A 20,737-nucleotide genomic window follows, 5' to 3' on the forward strand; every position below is an offset into this window, starting at 1 on the left:
CTGGACTAGAATTCACAGCCTCCCAGTTTCTAGCCTGATGTCTTAACCACTGCACCAAACTGGCTCTCGATCAATGGGAGGCTCAGTTATGTTAATGTTAATGTTGAATTGTTAATTGTTAATGTTGAATTGAAATGTTAATGTTGAATTGAGTTAATGTTGAATTGACCCCCATCTGGAAAAATCCATTGATTGATTGTTGATTAAGTGCTGTCAAGGTGTTGACTCTTAGATTTTCTCCAGCATGATCTGTCCTCAACCTGGCCATTCAGGTCTCTCAAAGGTACATTAATTGCTGTCGTAATCAAGTCCATCTACCTTGCCATTCTCTTCTCTTTCCTTTCACATTTCCCAGCATTATGGACTTAGTTATTTAACTGATTTATCCTGCCTTTATTTTTTGTCAACTCAAGGCAGCATACATACGTCATGCTCCCACCTCCTATTTTCCCCACAACAACAACCCTGGTTCTAAGTCAGCCAGCTGGCTTTCATGTCTAAGGGATGACTAGAACTCGCAGTCTCCTGGTTTCTAGCCCAGCACCTTAGCCAGTCCACCAAACTGACTTCACTAAACACTACAGCTGACTTTTCAGGAGAGCAAATCTATGTAGTTTTCTTTGCAACAGTACAGAAGAGGTTTATCACCTTCTTCTGGGATGTTTTTCAACTTCACAGTCTAACCTACAAGCCTTATTTGCTGCTGATCTCCCATCCAAATAGTAACCATGTGTGATCCTGCTTAGCTTTTTGAAGTCAGCCAACGCTTGGTAGGTGCTATCTCTTAGGTGGGCGCACAGAAGGGTCTGTGGAGGTGGGAGTCAAAAGAAAACACATGATGAAAGCAGCGGTCCAAGCTCCACTCTTTGGTCCATGGACCATGATGTTGCAAATGTGAAAAGAGTGAAGCTGGCAGTGCAATGGCATGATGCCACTTTCATCATTTTGACCAAAATGTTGGATCCTACAGATGCTTCTGTCAGCTTTTGTTCCACTGAATCGATTTTCCCCCATCCCCCAAATATTAATACTCCTCACATATCTGCCATGTTTTTGCAGAATCAGGTATTATTCACATCCTAATTAGGATTTTATGTGAATGAGATGCATACATTTTTTTTAAATTAAGATCCCTGGAAATAGGTGCAGTAAGCATTCAAGAACATAATCCATTAGGTGCTGAAGTGCACAATGATGAATGGGGTTAAAAACAAATTTGAAGCGTAGGGAATGATAAAAAAGTGCTATAAAATAATATAAATAAAGCATTATATTTATATTATATTATAAAGCAAGTAACACCCGCTCATCCCTTAACACAAACATTCTATGGATGGTTTATTTATTTTATTTATATTTCAAATTTAACATCGCATCTCATTGCAGAGCGACTGTCGGCAATTTACAGTAAAAATGTTCTCATAAAGATGAATAATCTGCAGAAATGCAGACGGTAAATTGAAGTTTTATTTGCTGACTGAATACCGAAATGTTAACTTGTTTTGAAAGGTCAGCTCTACAAACAGAAAAGCCCGCCAAAGAGAAGGGCGAGTACACGTTGCCTCAGTCTTTTCCGGCCACGGTCCAGCATTCCCGCACACTAACGCAGCCCTCGCCGAGCCCAGCCGAAAAGCGTATCTTACGGCCCGCCTTTCCGTGCCAGCCCCGCCCTTACGCAGCTCCCTTCTCGGTTAGCTGCTCCGGGTAGAGGGCGTTAACCTGGCTTGGTAGGATGTCACGTGTAGGACTGAACTGGGAAAACAGAAGAAGCTGGAGCGGCGGCGGCCACCTTGAACACCCTGGTGGGAGCAAACGGGATCATGCCGTACGTTCTCGTCAGCACTCAGATCCGCATGGTGAGCGATGTGGGACTGGGGCTGCAGCACGGGAAAAAAAAAAAAGATCAATCATGCAGTTATTATTGGAATGTTGAACTGGAATGTTGAACTGCAGCCAGTTGGCCCCGATGCCAAGAAAGGCAGTGTATGTAGGAGAAGATACCCGGAGGGTGCGGGAGTATTTACTTTGCTAAAAGAAGGAATGAAAGAACTAGCAGATCTCTGGAAATATTCGCCTGGCCGAAATATATCGACACCCGTTTCTTTCTTTGGATCGTATGTATGCAGATACGTTTCGACGCATTTTGGTCTGGCCCCCTTTGTGCCTAGTTTAGAGCTAGTGACTTTGGGGGTGATGAAATATCTCAAGTCACTTTGTATAATTTGCATGCACTTCTGTAGTTGGATCTTGGTTTCTTTTCACAGTTGCCATTTGCTTGGTTGTGTAGATACATTAATGCCACTTGTAACAATAGATTCCTGATGATGTTCCTTCTATGTTGGCAGGGTCCACCTGTGAGTATTTCTGGAGCAGTGCCTTTCCCAGTGTGGTGCCTTCTAGCTGTGTAGAGACTACACCTTCCAGAAATGGAAGTGGCTGGGACTTTTGGAAGTGGTGATCCAAAGACATCTGGAGGACACTGCTCTAGAAAGTGTCAGAGTTGCCACTTCTAGTTTGGTTAATCTCTTGAAGGAAAAATGATCAAGAGTTATGGGGCACCTTAAACAGTGTGTGTGTGTGTGTGTGTTTGGATAAGTTTTTGTGACTCACAGTCCATTTCATGGGATCATGGATCTGACAGTGGAAACAATTACATGATGATACATTTGTTAGATTTGCCATTGTCATATGAACCTATCTATTTTCTAGAAACTAAGAACCTCTGATTGTAGTGGAATTTACTTCTAAGTAAATTTCAGATGTGACTAGCCACGATTATAGAAAACAGCACATTTGATCAATACAGTGTTACATGGAAAAATCTATGTACGTACAAGCTTACAAATGTGCAGAAAACTGATGGTCCTTAATGATTTCTTCTAGCTATTCACAGGTTACCTTGGGGAAAGAGATACAGGGACTGTGCAGTTTCATCCTCCTCCTCTTAGGAGGAAAGTCCTAAGCTAAATAAGCAAAGTCCCTTATCTCAGTGGATGTGTGGTATAGGTCAGTGTTTTTCAAACTTGGCAACTTTAAGATGTGTGAACTTCAGTTCCCAGAATTCCCCAGCCAGCATCCACTGGCATAGATCATGTGTAGACGTACTTCAGGGATCCTGGAGAGTCTTCCAAATCTATGCAGAGAAATTGAGCAGCAAACTGATTTCCTATGGATTTTCAGCAACCAAGCAACTAATGAGGGGAGAAAGTGAAATGGGTGCATTAAACTTCCAGTTTCTCCCTGTATGACACTCTCCCCCTCTCCTGGCTGAACGTTGAGCCTTTACATCCACTGCAGCGGTCAGCTACTGAAAATAATAAATTTAAAAGAAGATGCTGCCCCCAATTGCAAATAGTCCTTCCCCTATTATAGAGGGATCTGTGCCAGTCCTCTGTGGTGATTAGAAAAGAACAAAAGCCAGAAAGAAACCAGAAATTAGTTCAAAAAGATCAGTTGAAAACTTCCCATGCTGTCTCATGTTCAGCCTGTTGGGGGAGCTGTAACAAAGTTTAATGATATGTGCCTGTGTAGAATCTAAGGAGGTGAAAGTGAATACAGTATTGTTGCCTACTTTTTGCCAATGATTTTGATTTAATTTTATGTAAATAAGAAACATTCCTTGTGTCCTAAGAGTGAACTCTTGTGGCTAGGAAATTAAAACAAGTCTAAAAAAATTAAGTATCAAATAAAAAAAATCTGCAAGTGAGCTTAACATAATTAGCAATCAACCAGTAAAGACATTACAGATAGTGTTGGGGTGAGGGAGGGGAGGTGCTTTTTTTCTGGTTTTTTAAGGGATGGCAATGGGAGCAGAAGGCCTGTGGGAGATAGATTGCTCCCACTAACATCTGTAAGGCCTCTCAAAGAAAGACTCTCAGCCCAAAGTGCTGGGCAGCGTATAATGGATTTAAGTTGCAGGAAGGAAAATCCCAACTGAGTGTTTTAAAAAAGCTTCCTAAAAATGAAAGTAATTTAACTGTGAATCAGTTCCCCTGAGTGGATGGGCTTTCTTCTGCTAGATGTGCAGGTAGGTCCTCTTGTGGATAAACAACTGGCTAAAGAATAGAAAACAAACAGTAGGAGTAAATGGGCATTTCTCACAATGGAGGGATGTAATTAGTGAGGTCCCCAGGGTTTTGTCCTAGGACTGGTACTTTTTAATATATTTATAAATGATTTGGAATTGGGTGTGACTAGAGGAATAGACAAGTTTGTGGATGAAACTAAATTGTTCAGAGTGGTAAAAACAAGAGACTCAAAAGGGATCTCTGCACATTAGGTAGTGGGTGTTAAAATGGCAGATGTCATTCAACATGAGGAAGTGTAAAGTGATGCACGTTGGTGCCAAAAATCCTAACTACCACTACAAAAATCCTAACTACTGATAGAGCTAGCAGTGGCTGATGAGGAATGAGATCTTGGAGTAATGGTAAACAGTTTAATGAAGGTGTTGACATAGTATGTATCCACTGTAAAAAAAGTCCAAGAGCATGTTAGGGATAATAAGCAGTACAGTTAGTCCTTGCTTAAAGACCCTAATTGGGACTAACATTTCCGTTGCTAAGCAGAGCACTCATTAGGCAAAACATCACATGACTGCACTGCTTAGTGATGGCAGTTCTGGTAGTCATGGTTGTGGTAATTAGGTGAGGACCGAGCTATCATTAGGCGAGGATTGAGCCGTCATTAGGCGAGGACCTCATGCTTCTCCTGCCCTGCCGTACTTACCTCTGCTTCATTTCTCCCCACCCGCCTATCTTCCCCCATCTCTGCTCTTTTGGCTGCCCTGCCCTGCACTCCACCACCACTGCCTACCCATGCCACCCCCTCCCCCTCCAGCTGACCTTCGCCATCTCCTTCCTCCCACTGTTGGCGAGATGCACCCAGCCAAGGCATCTGCTGGCCCTTCTCAAGGCCTTCATGAGGCCTCTGTGAGGCTGTGTGAAGGCCTAGGGAGACTTCAGGGAGGCCTTGCAAAGCCTCACAAAGGGCCAGCAATTACCTTGGCCAGGCACGCTTTGTCAGCAGCGGGAGGAAGAAGATGGTGAACACCAGCTGGCGGCAGCAGGGGTAGGCAGTGGCAGAGTGCAGGGCGGCCAAAAGGGCAGAGATGTAGGGGAGATAGGCAGGTGGAGGGAGCTGAAGTGCACATTGCAGTTGTAAATGCAGGCAGGCTACCAAGCGCCTGAATTTTAATCACATGACTGTGGGGGCACTGCAGTGGCCATAACTTCGAGGACCAGTCATAACTACCATTTGTTCAGTGTTGTCATAACTTTGAACAATTGTGGAACAAATGGTGGTTAAGTGAGGATTGCCTGTATTGAAAATAGAGATACCAGTATCATGATGCCCTTATATAAAACAATGATGTGACCACAACAGGAATATGGTTTGCAGTTCTGGTCACTGCACCTCAGAAAGGGTATAGTGGAGCTAAAGAGGGTTCAGAAGAGAGTAACTAAGGTGATCATAGACTTTTTCTTTATGAGGAAAATTTGCAACATTTGGAGCTTTTTATGTCAGAAAGGTTGCAAAAAACATGATTGAGGTGTACCAAATTATGCGTGGTGTGAATAAAGTGAACAAAGTGAAGCTATTTTCCCCTCCCCAAAATACTAGAACCAGAAGTCACCCAATGAAATCAAATCCTGGACAGACAAAAGGAGATTTATACAATGTGTAACTTAACTTCGGAATTCGCTACCATGAGGCGTGTTACTGGCTACCAACTTGGCAGGCTTCAAAAAAGGGTTGGACCAATTCATGGAAGTCATAGGGATCCATGGCTCTTAGCCTGGATGGCAGTGGGACTGTCTCTGAAGGCCATCTGCTGGGAGAGTTGTGGGCTTCCTTGTGCAGTTAATTGGCTCCTGTGAAAACAGACTGCTGAACTAGATGGGCCAGGGGTCCAATCCAGGAGGGCATTGCTGATGTTCTTATGTTCAAGCAATTGTTGGACTTCCATTTGTCAGGAATATATTAAGTTAGGTTCTGCACAATGCAGGGGGATGGTCTTAATAGCCTAAATAGCTTCTTATGGCTCTATAATTCTGTGAAAAAGTGGCCTGAAATTGTATCATGAAAATTTGGAAGCAAGTTAATTGATTTTTAGGGGCATGATTTTAGGACATTTTGGTATATTCATTCATTCATTCATTCATTCATTCATTCATTCATTCATTCATTCATTGTATTTATATAGCTGCCCATCTCACACAAAGTGACTCTGGGTGGCATACAACATTTAAAAATAATAAATACATAAAAACAATTATAAATAAAAAACTATAAAAGCACACAAAACAGGAGGGGATAAAATTAATAAGGGAACCATTGCAAAATCTCCCCAGTCCCCTGGGACCCTCAGGCCTGATCACATAGCCAGGTCTTGAAGGACTTGCAGAATGTTAAGAGGGATGGAGCTAATTTCACTTCTAGGGGGAGAAGATTCCACAAGGCAGGCACCACAGCAGAGAAGGCCTGCCTCCTGGGACCTGCCAAATATAATTCTCTAGCAGATGGGACCTGCAGCATGCCTTTTATATTAAGGGTGAAATGAGAAGGCTTTGCCCCCCAGCAGGCTCCCACTCTTATCCTCATTTAGAGTGAGCAAAAAAAATTGCTGCCCAAAATTGGCTGCTTTGCTGCCAATGGTGGTGTACTACATCTGCAGCTTACTGACATCTTAAAGTGTCAGTAAGCTGCAGATGTAGTATTGTGGTTTTATTTATTTATTAAATGAATGTGTATAGCCGCCCATCTACCAGAAGTAACCCCGGGTCTGATTTTAATGAATAGCCAAATTCCTATGGGTGAAGGCAACTGATCAGACATCTTGATTTCAAACCATATAGAGCAGTGATTCTCAACCTTTTTGAAGTTGCCGCCCCCCTAAGGAGCGGAAAATTTTTCAATACCACCCTTTGTGAAAATCCTGTAATTTAGGGTATGGGGAGAGGGGGGGAGTTACTGAATTATAAAAGGCAAAAATTTTAAGTAATTTTTTTCAGTAGACTTACACACCAAATTTGTTCGATTTAACTCGATACTTTTGCCCTGGAAGGTAATTGCATTCCTTTTATTAAAATTAAAATGACTAATGCAAAAAAAAATGCTTAAATGCTCTTTTATGTAAATACGTTTATTTCAAAATGCTGTAAATACGTTTATTTATTTTTTTGATGCTCTTTTTTTTTATTTTTTTATTTTTTTTGCAAATGCTTTTTTAATGTTTAAAAATTCTTTATTCTTAATTAGATAATTAAAAAAAACAGCAAAAAATATGCTAAAAGAGTAATATCAATGAAACATGCTTGATTATGTCAGTGGGATGGTTGTTCTTGATGGTTCAGAGCCAGTTTCTGAATGTTCGGTTCAATATTGTTAGAGAGATGAAGGCACAAGTCCCCTCTTTCCACGATTTGGAGTCGACTTCTCTTTTTTGTAATTAGATCAGTCACAGCACTGAATCCTCGCTCGACAAGGTAGGAGGAAGGGAAGGCAATTAAAATTTTTTTGATGATAGTCCACAGTCCTGGGTAGAGGCGATTGATGAGGGAATATGATGAGGGAAAGATAACTATTTCTCAAAATTAATAATTCACGACCACGATAAAGAACTAATAAGCGCACTTACCTAGCCGACTGGCCAAATAAACAATGAAAGTAAATTGAAACTGAGGGGAAAAAACAGAAATGAAGCGAACGAAAAGCAACTCAAGAAACACGGGTCAAATCAAACATTCATATTGAAAGGACGCTCAACGCACACACTGCGATTAATCGCGCGGGAATCGTGCGGGAAGACAGCTGATGCACACGCTGTGATTAATCACGTGGGAAAACAGCTGACGCATGCGCTGTACTGGTTGGGATCGGAGAAGAATCGTAGTGTCGAGTTCTTCAAGGTCATCCTACCTAGAATACAAATTCGTCTCACCATTCTTAGAAGTGCGTGAGGGCAGCCGTCGTGTAAGTTCGTTTTATTGCTGGTACAAATGGTGTAAACCGGATAATCGATTTAATAAATTTTTTTGGGAGTTTTAAAATTAAGTTTGAATGCCAAAACATGCTCATCGCCCCTCTACCGCCCAAAACATGCCCACCGCCCCCCTACCGCCCAAAACAAGTTCACCGTCCCTCAGCATCCTCCTACCGCCCCCTGGGGGGCAGTACCGCCCCCGTTGAGAACCAGTGATATAGAGTATGCTTAATACATTGAGATCAGTAATATAAACAAACTGGATGCCAGTGGAGTTCTTTGGCAAATGTGTTGGAAGTAGCTGTCATGTTCTGAATAGTGTTGGTGCTATTCCTACTTAAAATGCATTGTAGCATTAAATCTTCTCTGTTCATCTATTTTTTCCTTTTATCAACGTGTGTGTGTGCGCGTATGTGCGTGCGTGTGTGTGTGTGTGTAAATAAAAATAAAAAAGCAATATAATGGAGATTTTAGTATTAACTAAATAGCTTAAGAATGAAACCTTTATTATATAACAAATACCTTGATCCAAGTCGCATTGGTTTTCTTTTTCAGTGCTAATACTCAACTTTGAATGAAAAAGCTAAACAATTTTAATGCTTGTAATATTGATATAATAAATTGTAACTAATTTTGATAGAATATCTTATTTCTCTATTTTCAATACTTTATCTAAATAATAGAATGTCAGTAATCATTAATTATGTTATATAAGCGTCACAGTACTGAAATAATACAATATATCAAGACTTTTTTTTTATTTTTAATCCATTCAGTTGTGTCTGATTCTCGGAGACTACCTGGATGAGTTCCTGCAGTTTTCTTGGCAAGGCTTTTCAGAAGTGGTTTGCCATTGCCTCCTTCCTAGGGCTGAGAGAAAAGTGACGGGCCCAAGGTCACCCATCTGGCTTTGTGCCTAAGGCAGGACGAGATCTCATGGTCTCCTGGTTTCTAGCCTGATGCCTTAACCACTACACCAAAATGACTCTCTGTCAAGACTCATAACAATACAACAAAAAGGAAAAAAATAAAATGCATTGTAGTAAATTTGGATGTACTAATATGGGTACATGTGTGAAGTTGAGTGGTAGTATGCCAATCTCAACCTGAAGACAAAAGTATAGTATTGGAGACTTTTGCAAACCATCTTGAACTGCTGTTTCTGCTAAGTATCTTTATTATCTGGTGTTCAAATGTTGCCAGTGGATAACTGGCAGAATGAAATAATGGCATGATGCTAATGTGGTTTTCATAACAGAAGTGGTCATTTCTCTCTTCAGGAAGTTGGACCCACAATAGTTGGTGATGAACATTCAGATCCAAATTTGATGCTCTATCTAGGGGCCACTAAAAGAAACGTGCTGGGGAATCATTTGTAAGTATTTAAATGGGAATTTCATTCTTCTTTTTGCTTCTTGCTTACATCACTGTTTGTTAATCAGTAATCTTGACAACACAAGAGAGCTTTCCCAGATCTGGTGTCCAGTTGTGTGGAAACCTTTCATTAAGGAGCTATATATTCCTAGCCACAACCTCTTTGTCATCTTCATTCCTCTGCTCTGGAAAATTGTGTGCATTCTTTAGAATGGCTGCATTTCCTGAACTTTTCATTAATTTAAATTAAAGCCCAAATGACAACAATAACAGTACTAGAACCCTATTTACTCTAATGATACTCCAGAGAAAATTTCATCCAGGTGCAGTGACTACGCCATTTGCCCTCAATCCTTCCTTTTCTTGCTTCAATCCCCATCATTACTCCAGCTTGGGCCTGTCTTCCAGTCTAATGTATTGGCCTCCTGCCAGTTTTATGCCATCTGTTTTCATTATAAGTGTATGTGTGAGTTTGAAGTGCAAAATATCATCTACAATATTTAGTTTGAAACACTGTAAATAAATGTGGACATAAATGTACATCTTGTTAAGTTATAATATAGTTGTTTTGGCTTAAGATGTTATGTTTAACCCAGACATTGTGGTTTATAAACGATTATTTATATCTTAGTTCAACTCAGCCTGTTGTTCCTTACTGAACAAACTATGAATGAAACAAGGCCTGGCCTAGTGCAGTATGTGAACTGGGTCACTTTCCAGGGTACTATTTATTTCTGAAGAACTAGAAAAAATGTAAAATCAGCTGAAGACCGTGTTTTAGATTTGAAGATGAGAAGTAAGGAGTGTTTTCCTTTCCTGTTAACTTTTCCCCACAGGTATTAGCACTTAAATATGGTGAAGAAGAGAGATGACAATATGTAGTTCAAAAGCATTCCTTTTTATAAGTCATGCTAAGCTTTTCATCATGTTGATGTTTCTGTTCTTTGCCTTTCCATTGTTAGTGATTTCATAGGTTTTACATGCAAGCAAGCTTAAAAGCTCAAGGGTGAAGCTAGTGTATAATAATCATAGGTCCTGCTTTGAAGATGATTCTTCTATTTGGAAAATTGTCAGAAGAGGTCTCTCTTTGAAGGTATCTGTTCTTTGAAGGGCTGTGCAGGCCAATGGAAAGGCAAAAGGCCTTGAATATACCCCCTGGATAGCAGTCTGAATAGGCCCGTGGGTTCTTTTCCTGTTACTATGGTGAGCTATGTTGTGTTTTAATGTAAGTTATAGTAATTGTGCACATAGGAGGAAAATTAGCATAAGCCCATTTTAAGTAAATCTATGCTTTTTTTCTTGGATTATATAAGGAGTCCCACCTGAGAGCTTCTTCTAAAACTTGTAGAAATACTTGCTTTGGCTCGGGTATCTTTAAATACTGTATATCTGTTTTAATTCTTACTACATTCAGTAGCGGTAAGATGCAGGCTTGGGTGCTTTTGTCAACATGACAAAAGTAGTATCATGCCATAAGCTTTGTCTCTTTCATATTTATTTTATTTTATTTTATTTTATTTCATTTATTTATTTTAATTTCTATAGCCGTGCATCTCAACCAAGTGACTCTGGGCGGCAAACAGTTATAAAAACAGTTAAAACAATTACAGTACAATACAAAAATAAATATATATGGCAGCTGGAAAAAAAATTATCACCATAGTTATCAATATAGCCAAGAAACAGGGCATTTAACATACTCGGGGCCTTGAGGGTGCTATATGTGGGTGCAACATCATGATGCACATACAGAAAGGTGCAGGGCTTGTGCCCCAATGGCACACTGCTTTTGTCCCCCTCTTGCCCCTCCCCGTTAATGCCTCTGCTACATTTGCTTTCCTTTCCATTCTTGTTTTGTGGTGGTGACCACCTCCTCCTCCTTTCACATAAATAACCAGAAGAGGAGGAAAATGAAGAGTCTCGGGGGATGTACTGTTGTGGCTGCAAACTCTGCATTTAAAAATACTAGCCTGGAAGGATCGGTTCACAGATGAAAACACAAGTACAAATCCCATAAAGAATGGCCTGTAAAATATCAAAGATCAGGGTAGAGCTGTATTTGTAACCAGCCCATAACATTTAAATTGTTATAAATATTATGAATAATCTTTGAGTAATTTATTAGGACCAAGTATATAAAAAATGGGCAAGCTTTTAACTCTCTAGAACTCTTCACCAGGTAATTTTGTGAATAAAGCTGCCTCTAGGCTCCTTCACCATTACTTTTCAAAACTTGGGTGTGAAATCTTGTATTCCCCCAAGCTTTCAGAAATGTAGGGCAGCAAAGATCCAAAAGTTAATATTAAACTCTGATCTACATATTAAATTTCTGTTTAGCCTTTCCTTTCAATTAACTTTCTGGTTTTACATATTTGTTCTTAGAGTCTCAGCATTCACTTGACTTTCTCATCAATATGGACACTAATCATTTGAAATTGTTTGAAAAACTGAACCTCTTTTCATTTTTTATGTATCTTCTTTACAACAGCGGGGAATATTATGTTCAGGATGCTCCACGGATCGTCTTGGACAAGCTGGAGAAATGTGGTTATCGGGTGATCAGCATGACAGGAGTGGGGCAGACATTGGTGTGGTGTCTTCACAAACAAATGACAGAGAATTCTGATTTTCTCCCTCCCCAACATATTGCTTTAAACCACCCAGCCTAAGCCTGAAATTGCATTGCTCATTTTCAGGCATTTTGAAGCAAGACTTTATCACAACCTGGCTTTAAAAATAGGGACCCTGCTACAAGATCGTTCTAGGAAACATGGGGGGAGCCATTAGCTTCTCAGCTTTGGGGGCTGGAACTTTCTTGAAAAGATGAATCTCTATTGAGCATTATTTCAGATGCCAATCTGAAACTGGCAGTATTACAGTAGTTATCTCCACTTTAATTATTGAGCTATGACAACTTGGCATTAAATTCACTATATTAACAAGTCTCAGGCTAGATCAAGTGTGACACAGTAGTGAAGTATGATCATGCATGAAATGGCTGTTAAATTGATAGGGATAATGTTGCCACACAAATTTATCTCTATTGATTACATAATGTGCTTAAAGTATGCTACAATGTTCCCATTCAAGACTGTGACTAGAATCTTGAGGTTGTGATATGTGTTTTTTCCATTATGTCTACATGTATGTCCTGAAATAGTAAAGATTCTATAAATATTCCCATATCAGTTTTTAACTGTACCAATTTGTCCTTTTATTGTTGGGATTATTTACACTATGTTTGCTGAAAACGATTCCTAAAGTAGCTGGTAAAATAATAAAAGAATGTAACAAAAGCAACCTAACATTGTGTCTCAAGCTGTTTGTTACCAGGCAGTTTTAAAATGCCACTAAATTCTGTAAAATATCAATCAACAACCATAAATCTTGAGCAAAAATCTGAAGTAATGAGTATCCAGAAGGGTTACACTAATATAAAATATACAGCTTATATATTGGCAGGTAATGAAACTGATACACTAATAAAAGTGCAGCTTTTCTCCCTCATTCAAGGAACTTTGTTAGTTTCACATTATTTTATTGCTGAACTGGAAGTGTCAAATAAATAACCCCCTTTGTAACTGAAATTATTGTTTAGATTGCATTGCCAATACTGATTAGTTCAGTTTCCTTGTGATGTGGGTGGCTATGAATGACCACCAGTAGTGATTAGAGTCCTAGATAAGAATTGGGGAAATGGATCAGATCATAACTCAGCCATGAAGCTGGTCTGGTCACCAGCTTTCAGCCAAATGTATCTCACAGGTTTATTATAAAGATAAAAATTAGGTAACCATAGAACTCTTTTAAACAAAAAGAGTATATTAAATCTAACAAATAAGTAGATTTACAAAGAGTATGTTGGAGAAAAGAGCATGGTAAGCCTTTAAAGTTATATCTATCTGTAGAGTTGCTATGAGTAGAAAGCATTTTCTATCATAGGAAATGTGCTGTAGAGCTCATATTGTTTCAGTGAGTTGAGAAACATGGTTATCAACAAGCGGGGATATGGTTTTTCAAGAAGGCAGATTTGCTACTATAAGTTCCAGCTGTAAGAGTAATTTAAGCAATACATTGAGATTCTTGAAATAAATTTTCACTTTGTATATTCTCTTAATCAGGGTGATCAGTTATTCTTCCGAGAAATCTACAGCAGTTTGTAAGAAGTTTTTGCTTCAATAGTTTTTATTGATTTAAGAATTATAAGCAAAAAATGCATGATAATGCCGTTTCCTCTTCTACTATGTACAAGATTCTTCTTCATCTTCCTGTTTCATCTGTTCAATTAGCTTCTGTCTCTCAGCAGCTTGGCGCATCCGCATCATCACAAGACTTTCATAATCCCTCTCAGAGACTACTGAACCCTGTGGAAAAATGTGACTACAGTTAGTCTCAGAAGCTCCATTAGCTCTTTCATATGTAATTATATTATTCTGGATGAAATACTGAAAGCATCACCATCACAACACAAGAGTACTTTTCAGAAGTCTATAGAAATCCAGAACCTACAGTTAGGGCAGCTGTAATATTACTAATTACTGTATACTGTCAGTATATTTGGCCCTCAGCAAGAAGTACTTTTCTTGGCATTTTCAACTAAGCTTAGACTTTATAGATATTAAAACTCTTAACAAGCAAAACAAACTTTGCACAGTACATAGCATTATTCATCAGGCAGGAAAGTGATAAAAAGGAACTGTATCTTCTGTTGTACGTGCCAATATGTTTAATAATCATACATATTTATCAAAATTAAGTAGCTTAAGATCCCACATTCTAAACAGGGCTGATATTTAGAACAAATTATTCTAGATTGTTAGTTCTAAACTTTTTATAAATTATAATTCTTTTTAGAAAAGCTTACAACTGTTTCAAGAACAGCAAATTTGTTAAAAGCATCGTTATATTATTTCTTGAACCTACAATATACAAGTCAGATGACTTTTCCTGGTGGCTATACAGATAAACCTCGACCTATGACCATTCTTTCAGCGACCATTCAAAATTACGATGGTGCTGAATGAATAGCGGTTACGACTGGTTTTTGGAGTTCCAGCCATCCCAGCACCCCCGCAGTCACGTGATTGTGATCTAGGTGTTTGGCAACCTGTTTGCACTTACAACTGGTTGCCAGGTTCCCCACAATCTTGTGATCGCCATTTGCAACCTCCCTACTGGCTTCCCCAGAAAGAACCTCCCTGATTTGTGCTGTACCCCCTTGCACCCCCCGACCCACACAATGCCCCTCACACTCCCTTCACACCCTTGCACACCCCCACACTCCCTCCCCTATCCAGCAGAGGCCACTTACCTGCCTGCTGGCCTGGGACTTGCAACTTCCTGCTGGCTTCCCCACTGACTTTGGTTGTGGGAAGCCAGCAGGAAGTTGCCTCACCTAACAACCATGGGATTCAGTTAACAATGGCAACTGGGACTGCAGGGATTGCTGTCGCTAAACGATGTGGTCACACTTTACAACTGCATCACTTAGCAATGGAAATTCCAATCAGCTCGCTGAGAGACAGGCCAATACAACGTGTGGAACTATGGGCCAGAACAGTGTTTCTCAACCTTGGCGGCTTTTAAGATATGTGGAGTTCAACTCCCAGAATTCCCTAGCCCACATGCTGGCTGGGGAATTCTGGGAGTTGAAGTTCACAAATCTTAAAAGATGCTAAGGTTGAGAAACACTAGCCTGGAAGACAAATTACCCATAGAAACTTCGGTGCATTTGGAAAAGGCGGGATGGGAGAGCCAAGGCTATATTCTGTTTCCTTCCAGAGAAGATTTTAGAGACACCCTGTAGTTGTACAAGGGGGCGGAGTCTTTTTCCTGACAAACATACACCACTGCATTTCACTCACAAAATTAGGGTACCAGGCCCACCCACATTAAGACTATTAAAAACCAAACAAAAATGAAGAAAAGTCTGAATAATCTACCAGTGTTCTAATTCCACAAAAAGGACTTCGGTTTTCCTTTTGGACTGGGTCTGGGGTGTGGTACAAATGAAGTGCTATAGAACAAATGGAATGGCTGAAAGAAGGAAACAGAATGGCAAGGTAGGTCTAACATGGCCATCCAAAGCAATCTGCGATAAAGTTCATATATATGGAAAGTGCTATGAGATTATGTTGGTTTTGCTTTAACCCTTCTAGCATTTTGGAAACTTCATGTTGGCATAAACATCTTACATTTAGGTTAGTTTTCTCTTATGATGGAACTCATTACCATAGGATATGGGATTGAGAGATTAAATCATATTTTAGGATTAAGATTAAGGCAGCAGGCCTAACATTAGATATTAAGAATGATTTAAACGATAACTTGCAAGCAGTGATTTTTCCAATCAGATGCTAGGCAAAAAAAGTAAATGGTTATCACCACATTGTCCAGAGGCATCTACCTGACCCCTCTTGCAGATAGAAGCTGACCTAGATCTTTTAAGATAGGCAAAGTTCCTTATTCCATGTTATCTCATTGTCTACACATGCTACATAAGCAAAAGCATATATCCTATGTAATATATATATGGTGTATTTTGGTTAATTATCTAGCTAAACAGATTAGTTGGAGGGTTCCATATGGAGAAGAGAAGAAACTGGATTACATCAGTTCCAAATGTACTCACATGGCCTTGTAAGAAAATGTTGCTATAGAATCTATATAATGGAGAAGTCTGAGTAGTGGAATTACAGTTTTCAGAATGTTGATTCACTTGTTTTGTTGGATATTAAATAAGATTTAGGAAATCTTAATGCAGGAACATCATTTCCAAGATTGACAGATATCGGTACAATATGTCTTGTCCTTTTCTTGCTATCTAAGGAAGCAGCTAATTAATTTTGATACTGGAGTTTTCTCTATATGAATATTTACAATAGGCAATTGACCTGTGATAAATAAAAGTGATCTGATATTCCTTTGTTAAAGTTAAGGTATTGAAACCTTTGCTCCTAGAGCTATTAAGAAACTGCATTAGTACTTCCTATTATACTGCAGTAGCAGGAAATTTATCCTGGCTCCAAGGAAATTAGACATTTATACACAGTGCCACACTGCAGACACTTCTGATTTTAGGCTGAGACTGTAACCCAGCAAGGTTCATAGATGAGCAGAGATTGAAACAGTCTTCAGGGTATCTATACCCAAATGTCAGCTACTACATCATACTGATTCTCATTAGGGTGTCTAGAAAAATATTTCTATGCATAAGTTATGCATAGAATAAGTTAATGAAGGCAAGATTAAATTAGAATTTATCTTGTTGATACGCTAACAATGTTGATTCAAGTCTCATTTTGATTGATGTTGACAATAGGAAAGAAGGGTGAAAGAATAACCTTTTAACAAAATAAACTCTTATAAGGTTCTTTACAAAAAGGTGATGTTAAAAAGAGCCATATATCCAGAATTAAAAAAAACTTGAATAGCTGAAAAATTGTTATTGAATCCAAGAAAATTCAGCTTTTTACCATAGAGAGAAGATAAGATCAAGTTCAATGGAGAAGCAAAAGCATTAGACAAAAATGTGGGCAAAGACGACTTAAAATAATTTTTTCCTAACCATTTGTCATGTTATTGGATGTAAGTCACCCGCACTAGAATTCTATGTCTTATTGCCCCATGCTCGTTTCAGTAGGGGGGAGGGGAAGGGAGGAAGAGACATTCTATTTGCAACCGTATGTGGAATTACATAAATCTCTTGTATTTGGAGCTTGGCCAACAGAATTAAATTTGCTAGATGCTCTTTCATTTCCTCATCTGTACCTTCTTCCAGTAGCACTCCTAAAGAATTAAAAAATGGTTCCAAGTTCACGGAAGCTGTGATTTCTCTTGAGGCAAAGTATGTGGGCTGATGCTTCAGAGCCATACACACCTATTTCCTGTAACCTAGGCAATTAGCTAATAGTATAAATCCCAGTTTCTGATGTGACTGAGTCAGCAAGGGCTCAGCACAGAACACACACAAAGGAATTACCACCCACAAAACATACAAGTGGCTGAGCGAGAAGTGAAAAGTAACATTGAAGGAAAGGTGCTTGAAACAAATCTGAAAATATGCTCTGATCTTTCAACTACTGCCAAGGAACGAAACCACAATGTGCACTGAACAGGATGTCCTTCCTTCTATGTTCCCCACTTGGCTGCTTCTCTACTGGCCCATCTCACCGTAAGTATTAATTCTAAATTTTATTTTGTTTAAAGCTCAAGGCCACAATTAATTTATAAATCCTTCAGGTATTTTTGCTAATAGATGCCTATCTCTCAGGGGCCAAGTAGAAAATTGAATACTTTTTGTTATTGTGACAGTTCACTCTAGGATCCAAGTGAAGCGTTGTACAAATATTTCTACCTTCATTCAACTTTGATTTATCAGCACATTTTGGAAGCCAAGACACAGAATACCTTTCCATGGTAAAGATGGGCTATTGTAGGGATGGCAGGCCACAAATAAGAAACCGGAGGTTTCCTTATGCTCTTTAACTGCCTAGCTGCTGTATTCAATCAGCATCAGCTGGTCAGTGCAAATGGAGGGAGACGCCATAGACTGACAAGTAGAAGATGGGGAAGACAACTTATTGATATGCTGGTCAGCTGGAGCAAGCCCAGGTTAGACATTAGTTTTTGACCTTAAGAAGGGACATAAAGAAAAGCGAGAAGCCTGATGAACAGAATAAGTAAAGCTGCTGCAAGTTTATGGAGCAACGAAAGGGAAAATAGGAACTGAAGTGAGTGTGAGGAAGTGGAGAGAAAGACAGGCATTTACAGAAAGCTGTGGAAGAGACACTGGAAACTGGGATAACAGAGGAGGAGGCTTGAGTGTAGAATAGGGGAGATACAATCTAATGAAATAGAAAGATGACCTGAACCAATGCAAAAGCAATTTTACCAATATGGCATAGGTTAGGGAATAAGCTCATTCCCAAAGAATGTCATACTTTTTGCCAGTACAGGTAGAATTTAAACCTATGATGTTTATTAAGTTTATAAGCACTAGCTGTAAATGTCTAGCTATGTGGTAGTACCTAGACAACTAAGCAGAGTTGAGCCTGGCTAATATTAGATGGGAGACCACCAGGAAATACTAAGGCTGAACAGGGAAGTAGGAAGATATCCTAAAAGAAAGCAATAGCGCATCACTTTTGAATTATTGCTGGGAAAACTACATAGACATGTCCAAGAAATCACGAGGAATCAAGCTTGACTTGAAAGGGCCTCTATTGTAATTCTGTGAATTTGGACTTTGAATAAGCATTCAGAAGAGTAAGAGAATAAAAGAACCTGGAGTTTATTAATTGCAAATATCTTGTAAGTCTTGTGCTATGCTTAGATATAAATGCATACCAAATAAAAATACTAGTAATAAAACTTTTAATTCTGAAATACATTTTCTACTGGCTGTTAGTTTTAAGATGCACAGTATTTTCTTACATTTGGGCTTTGGTAACAGACACAACACTTATTCAGTATTATTTTCAAAATGTTAATTGCTTGGAGGGTTGCAGAATTCTAGCCTGATTTCCTGGGCAATGAGAATTATCATGAAAACTACTTCTGGTACATTCCTTACACATTCCTTCTTTCAAAAATGCAAGCAATTCTTAATTTGGAATACATATTTCTGCTTGTTAATGTCTCTTTTTTTCTTTGGCTAGCAAATAGAAGAAAGGAGTTCACTGACTCCAGGAGCCTCAGTTTACCCGAAGACTATTGATCAGTTAACAAACATCACTTTGTTACTGCTTCTCCCAACATGGACACATGGCAGAGAGGATCTCTCAGGTCCTCAGGTTTCTTCAAGCGGCTCTCACTCAGGAGGCACAAGAAACTGGACAATCAGGCTATTATCTTGAACCAGAACAGCCACACAATAGACTCCAATGAACAGTATGACAAAAAGAAGTTCCTAAGAAATTTCAAAGAAAAGCCAGACTATTTTTCATGTCAAAGTGAACAAAACCTTGCCACTAAAACACAGCCACCTCCCAAACCACCTCGCTTATATCTGGACAGTGCCAGCTGCCCTAATATAATAGACCACAAAGCATCTTCCTCTACAGAAATCTCCTTTTTAAGCACTTCCTGCCATTTTCACAAGGCTACTCAAACACCCCCAGACCTACTTTACAAGGACCAAACCATGAACTCTGAAACTCTCTCCAGGCACAGTAAACCTCCCCTTGATCCATCAGACCCCTTCTTTTCTTTCACACTAGACTTGGGGCCCTCACTGCTGGATGATGTTTTACAAACACTCAGAAAACAGAATTTATTGTTAAATTAGCTGGAATTCTCACTAAAACCAAGGAATTAATCATACTGGCTCTTCTGATTCATAGACTAAGTTACTTTTGGTTCTTTTTAAAATGGGCCTTTTCCCATAAGAAGACTGTGTCATCTCTTAGAAGTTACTATTAATTAATCTTCCTTTTTTATCTCATTTTGATGAGCAGGCAATATACTTGCTATATTTGGACTAATCAGAAATCCTAGAGCATATGTGTAATGTGCAAGAGAATGGGAGGTTTTGGCAAGAGGGTCTGTATCATACGGAATGCATGGATTTGTTTGGGTAAAATAAAATATCTCAGAGGCCAGCTGTTGTACATAAGGCTACTTTAGACACAGAGGGCAAGAACCCTGATCCATCGATAAGTGAAATGGAAACTCTGAATATGAAGTTTATCTTCCTTTGTGTCAATACAGAGTTTCTGTAATTTCTTCCTTCAATAGGGGGGAATGAAATTATATTATTAACTGCATCTACATCATACTATGGATATAAAATGTGAAAGAGAAAGTATAAACTAATCTTTATTAAACAAATTTACTTTATTTCCTTTGCACCTTCTTTAATTTCCAGTGACAAATATTCATCTAACAGTGTAAATGGGGAAAATCTTTGTATTACCCTTTCCAGGCTGGCATCTTCAAAAAATGTTGGGCTGCAGCTTCTAATAGTCCCACCCAACTTGATCCTTGCTGTGATGAAACACATCTGAAAGGTGTTAGATTGGGCAGACAGGCTACCCTACTATATCAACCACTATATCTACTACCAGCAATCATTTGCAGGCATCAATGTGGTTTACAGTAAGCATCAGTTAGAGAACAAAAACTAGCACGAGGAAGCCATAATTTCAAAAGAAAGCAGCAAGTGACCTCATCTAAACTGGATCAGAGTCCCACAGCAGCTTTCTTGCCAAAATAAAAGCAGCTGCATTAGGCAGACATAAACATGACTAATGCTATACATAGCTCATGGAATAATCCTACTGAATTCTCAACTCCACCTACTGCTGCATACATAAGATGATGACTGCACCATCAAGATAAAGCTGAATTGTGACAAGAATTCCTAATATACAAAGGGCT

General features: G+C 39.2%; 3 protein-coding genes across 4 annotated transcripts in view; 2 read left to right on the forward strand and 1 right to left on the reverse strand.

Moving 5' to 3' along the window:
- Positions 1–1,699: 1,699 nt before the first annotated feature.
- On the forward strand, positions 1,700–12,658 carry GCHFR (GTP cyclohydrolase I feedback regulator). Of its 2 annotated transcripts, none has more exons than XM_007430069.4 (3): positions 1,700–1,856; positions 9,265–9,359; positions 11,847–12,658. In XM_007430069.4, the coding sequence occupies exons 1-3, from the start codon at positions 1,821–1,823 to the stop codon at positions 12,025–12,027; spliced, it is 312 nt and encodes a 103-aa protein (XP_007430131.1). In that variant the 5' UTR covers positions 1,700–1,820; the 3' UTR covers positions 12,028–12,658. The 2 variants fall into 2 exon arrangements, with proteins under 2 accessions (XP_007430131.1, XP_088001595.1); XM_088145469.1 differs by lacking the exon at positions 1,700–1,856 and adding an exon at positions 7,843–7,974.
- A 570-nt stretch (positions 12,659–13,228) lies between these two features.
- Positions 13,229–20,737, reverse strand: part of DNAJC17 (DnaJ heat shock protein family (Hsp40) member C17) — a 32,849-nt gene continuing 25,340 nt past the window's right edge. The window contains exon 11 of the mRNA XM_007430072.4: positions 13,229–13,722. Coding sequence (XP_007430134.1) covers positions 13,600–13,722 — 123 coding nt within the window. The 3' untranslated portion in view covers positions 13,229–13,599. The remainder of the gene's footprint in view (positions 13,723–20,737) is intronic.
- On the forward strand, positions 14,984–20,197 carry CUNH15orf62 (chromosome unknown C15orf62 homolog). Its single transcript, XM_007430071.4, has 2 exons — positions 14,984–17,531; positions 19,018–20,197. Exon 2 carries the CDS (start codon positions 19,116–19,118, stop codon positions 19,644–19,646), a length of 531 nt encoding a protein of 176 aa, XP_007430133.1. The 5' UTR covers positions 14,984–17,531; positions 19,018–19,115; the 3' UTR covers positions 19,647–20,197.

The sequence above is a fragment of the Python bivittatus genome, unplaced genomic scaffold, assembly GCF_059951505.1.
Source record: "Python bivittatus isolate LINGU-HERP-01145 unplaced genomic scaffold, Pbiv_v1 ctg000480_np1212, whole genome shotgun sequence".
In the NCBI taxonomy this organism is placed as follows: Eukaryota; Metazoa; Chordata; class Lepidosauria; order Squamata; family Pythonidae; genus Python; species Python bivittatus.

Coding starts and splice junctions, on each gene's coding strand:
- GCHFR (XM_088145469.1), top strand. CDS start 7,858: ATGCGCTGTACTGGTTGGGATCGGAGAAGAATCGTAGTGTCGAGTTCT. Junction 7,975..9,264: donor TGCGTGAGGGCAGCCGTCGT/GTAAGTTCGTTT, acceptor TTCTCTCTTCAG/GAAGTTGGACCCACAATAGT. Junction 9,360..11,846: donor AACGTGCTGGGGAATCATTT/GTAAGTATTTAA, acceptor TCTTTACAACAG/CGGGGAATATTATGTTCAGG.
- CUNH15orf62 (XM_007430071.4), top strand. CDS start 19,116: ATGGACACATGGCAGAGAGGATCTCTCAGGTCCTCAGGTTTCTTCAAG.